This window comes from Periophthalmus magnuspinnatus, chromosome 8, assembly GCF_009829125.3.
Source record: "Periophthalmus magnuspinnatus isolate fPerMag1 chromosome 8, fPerMag1.2.pri, whole genome shotgun sequence".
Classification (NCBI taxonomy): Eukaryota; Metazoa; Chordata; class Actinopteri; order Gobiiformes; family Gobiidae; genus Periophthalmus; species Periophthalmus magnuspinnatus.
In genome coordinates, this window is record NC_047133.1 from 7,447,220 (window position 1) to 7,453,613 (window position 6,394).

At 37.8% G+C, this 6,394-nt stretch overlaps 1 protein-coding gene across 1 annotated transcript in view; it reads left to right on the forward strand.

Moving 5' to 3' along the window:
* grap2a (GRB2 related adaptor protein 2a) overlaps window positions 1–3,584 on the forward strand; it is a 36,123-nt gene extending 32,539 nt beyond the window's left edge. Inside the window, exons 7-8 of the mRNA XM_033970971.2 lie at window positions 1,407–1,523; window positions 3,177–3,584. Of these exons, the coding sequence (XP_033826862.1) occupies window positions 1,407–1,523; window positions 3,177–3,356 (297 nt within the window). The 3' untranslated portion in view covers window positions 3,357–3,584. The remainder of the gene's footprint in view (window positions 1–1,406; window positions 1,524–3,176) is intronic.
* The last annotated feature ends 2,810 nt before the right edge of the window (window positions 3,585–6,394 follow it).

The window sequence follows — 6,394 nt, forward strand, 5'->3', positions numbered from 1 at the left end:
TGTACACCGGTCCCTGGAGAAAACAAATTGCAAACGTACAGCACTTCAGAGTCACACTGCGATACATCGTTTATGTAAATTTGGCTGAACACATTCTGTACTGCACAGGAGACACGGCACGGAGGAGACTGATGGACAATGGTCTACAGTCCCTCAGCCAATCAGGACGCAGAACCACGATATAGTGAGGGACAAATGTATTACATAAAATTGACTTGTGAGCTTTTAGTCATGTTATAATGTTGCTACAGCCTCAAAAACAGACCTGGAGTTGTGTTTTGTTTCATTTACACATGTTTGAGTAACACTTGATTATTAGTCTGTCACATCTCCAAAGCTCAAAATGCTCTGTTCCACCTTGTGATGTCATGAAGTGGTAGTTTTCAAGTTAACAGCTACATTTACCTTTAGTTCAGTAGAAATTTGGCAATTCCAGGGCTGAAACGATCCAGATGATTCTAGTGAAGGTGTATGGAGTTTAAAAACACAGTGGAGCACTTCCTGTATCGCCACATGATGACATCACAAGGTGGAACAGAGTGTTTTCTGCTTTCCTCAATGTGCAGAGTTTGTGACTTAAACATGTGAATGAAACAAAACACAACTCCAGGTCTGTTTGTGAAACAACATTATAACATAGATCATAAAATAGAGTAATATGGGCCCTTTAAATAACAAAAACAATAGCAAATCACTTGCTTGTCTCCATGGAGATATTCTGGCGTTGTCTGAATGTTCCACAGAGTGGCATTATCGCATAAAACGTATCCATCTCCATATAGACCGCTCTAAAGTTTGGGTTAAACTTTGGATCCCCGTAGAGACAAACACAGAGCTTATGCGGTGATGCTAACTCACTGTGCACGCTAGCTAGCTAACTGTGTGTAAGAAAACAGAAAATAAACAACCTATTAAAATTCAAATTAATTAAAATAAAGGCTACACTATTGTTTTAATATGTAGAATATTTCAGTGTGTGGTGGTGTTTTAATGTTTATTATGCCTCAAAATTAGCATTAGCGTTAGCATTGAGACACAAACAGGTCTCTTTCTAAATTTTGGTGAAGTATTCATTTGATTTCGTCGTGTCGTGTCGTGTTTCACATGTTTTCAGTGACACTGCCTGATCTTTAAATATTTATTCATTTTAACGTGACTCAGAAAACACCACAAAGAGATAAAATGAGACAGGAAGTAGTGACGCTAACAGTGAGGCTGCCGGCGCTTATTGAGCAGACTGGCTTAAAGGGACAGTCACGTCTTAATCAGCTCATTAATACAGATATTTATTCATAAAGAGGTAAAATAAGTAGAAATAACATGGCGTTTATGGGTGTGGAACTACAACTACACCACATCTTTATTAGTTTGTTTGTTTATTTGTTTGTTTGTTTGTTTGTTTGTAGGCGGGGCGTATGGGTCTGGAGGAGCGCGCACACACCATCGGCCACACGGCGCAGACCCACAGCCCCCTCAGTGCAGCTCTCCCCCGGAGGCCGTCTGAACCTCTGCCCCCTCCCCAGGTACAGCTCTACACAGTGAACAGATTTAACCACAGACTGAACAATACCAACATTTTTCCTTCTCATATTAAACAAATAACAACAGGTTCAGCATTTCCTACACAAACAGAATACACTTTATTTTAGTTTTACTCCATTTGAAGGTCTTATATTACGCAAAAGTGACTCATGTGAGCTTTAATCCGTGTCATAATGCTGTCACCGCCTCAAAAACATATTAGATTTGTGTTTTGTTTGTATCACCGCGTGACATCACAAGGTGGAACAGAGTGTTTTCACAACTCCAGGTATGTTTTTGATGAGGAAACATTATAACATTATTTAAAAAAAACAAAACACAACATCCTCTGAAGTGTGACCACAAAACCACATCTGCTTTTACCTGATTGGCCGATGTTCATTTTAAAGACACATGAGGGTTTTTACAAATGAATCTTAATGAGTCTTAATTAAAATTGGATCAATCTCACAAACCGACGACTAAAAGATACAACAGGGATTTAAATGTGAAGAGAAAGAGAGAGAGATGAGGTCTGGGCTTTTTCTGTGTTATGGAGAGATAGATAGATAGATAGATAGATAGATAGATAGATAGATAGATAGATAGATAGATAGATAGATAGATAGATAGATGGACGGATGGATGGACAGATAGATAGATAGACAGATAGACGGATGGACAGATAGATGGATGGATGGATGGATGGATAGATAGACGGATGGATGGACAGATAGATAGATAGACAGATAGACGGATGGACAGATAGATGGATGGATGGATGGATGGATAGATAGACAGACAGACAGATAGACGGATGGATGGACAGACAGATAGACAGATAGATAGATGGATAGACAGATGGATGGATAGATATAGACAGACGGATGGATGGACAGATAGATAGATAGATAGGTACAGATAGACAGATAGATGGATAGATGGACAGATAGATAGATACAGACAGATAGATAGATGGATAGACAGATATATAGATAGATAGGTACAGATAGACAGATGGATGGATAGGTAGATACAGACAGATAGATGGATGGATGGATGGATGGACGGATAGATGGATAGACGGATGGATGGATAGATATAGATAGATAGATAGATAGATAGATAGAGAGATAGATAGATAGATAGATAGATAAATGGATAGATCGATCGATCACAATGACACTTAAAGGATCTGTTATAATGCATAACACACAAACCTGCATATTTAGGCTGAGTTTTTCTCTCAAACTGAAAACTCTGTTCCACCTTGTGATGTCATCATGTGGGAATACAGGAAGTGCTCCACTGTGGTTTTAAACTCCACACACCTTCACTAGAATCATTTGGACCCCTGGAATTCTCAATCTCTACAGAACTAAAGGTAAAAGGAGCTGTTAACGTGAAAACTACCACTTCATGACATCACAAGGTGGAACGGAGCATTTTGAAGTTTGGAGATGTAAACAGACTAATAATAAAGTGTTACTTAAACATGTGTGAATGAAACAAAACACAACTCCAGGTGTGTTTTTGAGGAGGTAACAACATTGTAACATGATTTAAAGCTCAAAAGAGTCGATTTTGCGTAATATAAGACTTGAATATTATAATTTAACCCTGACCCACATGAGCTCTGGTGCTTTTCCCCTCAGCGAGTAAACACGATGCAGGTGAGGGCCTTGTACGACTTCACTGCTGAAGAGGAAGACGAGCTGGAGTTCAGAGCGGGAGACATTATAGAGGTTTTGGACCGCAACGACCCCTCCTGGTGGAGAGGCAAACTGCGGGGCAAATCCGGCCTGTTCCCCGCCAACTACACCGAGCAGCTGTGACAAAAGCCAGAATTCCCAAAAGCCACGAACGCACCACCATCGAGAGGAGACAAGACGACATCTGAAATATCTGATTCATGTTGTATTCATCAGACCGGGAGTGAGCTGGGACCAGAGGGGATCTTTTATTTATACAGTGTTACTCTGCTAATCTGGTTATTCGCCAAAATTTGAGCTGAAAAACGTTGCATTTTATACCATTTTTAAGTCTGAATAAACATTTGCTTTAAAAACCTGTGTTGAATTAACTTCATTTTACACACGACGCATCTAAATCAGGTCTTGTATGACTGTGGTAATACAAGGAATTGCTAAACTCTACTGAAAAAAAAAGTAAAACGGAGCTGTTGACTGACTAAAGCTACCACTTCGTGACATCACAAGGTGGAACAGAGCGTTTTGAGCTTTGGAGATGTAGACAGAGTAATAATATAGACTTACTCAAACATGTAAATGAAATGAAACACAACTTCAAGTATGTTTTTGATGAGGTAACAACATTATAACACAGTAGAAAGTGAAAAACTAATCGAAAATGCAGTTGTTACGGTTTTCGTTGGATTTGGAACCAGTGTGAACCAGAAAAGAGATTATTTCATTAGGGCCTTTGAAAGAAAACATCACTCAACAAGAGTTATTTAGTTTTGGTTTTAGTTTTAGTTTGTTCTGAGGAGGATGTTTGTAAAAGTTCAAAGCATTTCATTGAATCACAGCTGAAGAATGGAACAAGTTGGTTGGGTCTTGGAGTCAAAAAGTCTCCAAAAATGATTACACAAATTACATAAATTACTACACTATTCTGCAAAATGGACTTTTCAGAGATTTTAACCATGTTTTAGTTGTTTCCTCTCACCATTTACTCAGCCGAAGTTGTGAGTGATTCGATCTTAAATCACTTATTTTGCAGATCTATCCTCATTTTCACCTCCACGCCGTTTGTGACGACGTTTTCCATTTTTATTTTCTTAATCGGTGACACTCGTAGGATTCAGCAGCGTCGTTTAGTCATGTTGGTACAAATAAAAAAGAAGTGTGCTGCTCCGTAGTGTGATGCGCAGCTGTCCATACGGGGTGCAGACAGTTTTCTAAAGCAGAACTCAGCGGATTTGCTTCTTTTGTTAAGTCGTTTTAGATGAATATTGTGATTTAAAATGTGCGAATTATAACAAAACAATCCACGAGTGTCAGAGATTATAACTATAGAGCGACACAAGCACTGGTTTAAAACGTATGAACGCTACCATCGTAAATAACAACTGAAAAACAAAATAGAGGATGTTTAGAGTGTTAAAAGTCCTCAAAATGGCGCCCATAACCCATCAGAAAAAGGATAAATACCTAAAGACCCATGTTGGACAAAATATAATGTTTTAAAGTTCAAATTTTGAGTAAAAAAACCCCACTCCTGCGCCTGAAAAATTTAGTTGGTGCACCTTTACGCTTTTGCATAAATAAACATCTTGCAGAAAAATAAACTGCCTTTGGAAACATGTTTAAATGTTGGACTTTATTTTACATATAGTGCTGTGTTTGCACGTACACGCAGTATGTCTCTGGTGTAACTGTCAGCCGTGTGTCAAGTTAACAGTGTGAAAACTGTCAGAGTAATGAGACTCAGGGGTGTGGTCTGAGGTTATTGTTGGCACAGGAAGTAGCACAGGTATGTCCCCTTCAAAATAAAACTATATATTTTGACAAAGCCTGACTGCAGTGGGTTATTTTTCAGAATAATTGTACATAAATATTCACAGATCCATTTCAAACCAGTGAAAAGTACATTTTAATAAACTGTACGACACGTAGGCTGTATTTTTGTAATGTAACAGACACTTTACTTTTACTTTTGAGCAGGACTGAAAAGTAAAACAAAATATATGAATAAAAACAGCTAGAAACAATTATTTATTTTGTTTGTTTATTGTTTCTGAGCAAAATTCAGCACAAATATTTATCAAAATCACCACATTTGAAGCTTTATTAGATCTCAAAATGTGTGAAATACTTTTACTTTTTACTCTTTAAGTACATTTTTAAACAGATACCTAAATACTTTTACTTAAGTAGATTTTTCCATGTGATATTTTTACTTTTACTTTACCACCAGTTGAGTTTCTCCATGTAGAAATTTATAGTAGTTTTACAAATACCAGTAGTAGTGTGGTAGTAATGCCTAATACTCTCACTGGTAATAAAAGTTGCAGCTGTATGAGTAGCACTAATAGTACTACGGTAAGTACTTTAAAAAAATGTATGCTTAAAGCCATAGTATGTAACTTTTTAGCTAAAAAAAATAGACTACAGTAAAAGCTTTTTTCAGTTTGGTTGTGTTTACTGCGTCCTCACTGTGAACAGGCTCGCATCTCCACAGACCTGACTCTTGCTTTGCCCGGAGGAGCTTGTTTCTATGGAGACGATGTTCCTCTGGCTATAATCTTCCACAGTATGGCATAAAGCTTAGTATCTCCATGGAGAATGTTCCCAAGTATGGCTTTAATTTTTGGATTTCCTTAAAATTATGCAGGTGAAAGTGTCCAGAAAGTTACACACTGGAGCTTTAATACAAATACAAAGTTTATAAAGTAACAGTGTTTGTGTCGATTGTTTGGAGCTGGCCTTTTGTAACCTTTACTCTGCAGAACACAGTCAGACACAGTGTTCTCTCTGTGTCCGTGTTTGTTCAACTCGTCTGAAGCTAAACAAAGACAACAGCAAACGATCAAAACACACAGAATACACAAAAAACACAAAATACACAGAATACTCTAAATACTCACTACTTCAACATGTGACTCTGGGTCCATGGAGCTGTTTTTCCATCACCTCAGTCTGAGTGTTGGCCTTTGGGGTGACGTCATATGAGATTTGAGTTGAAAATCCAGAATGTATTTGTACAGAGGAAAGACAAATAACTCTATACTATTATAAAGTACTAAACTACTTCATAGTACTACTACAAAGTATTCAAATGTGGATAGTTGTCAGTTTTGGGGAAATTGCATACTGTTCACATTTTTATATAGGAAGCGCTGTAGGAACCA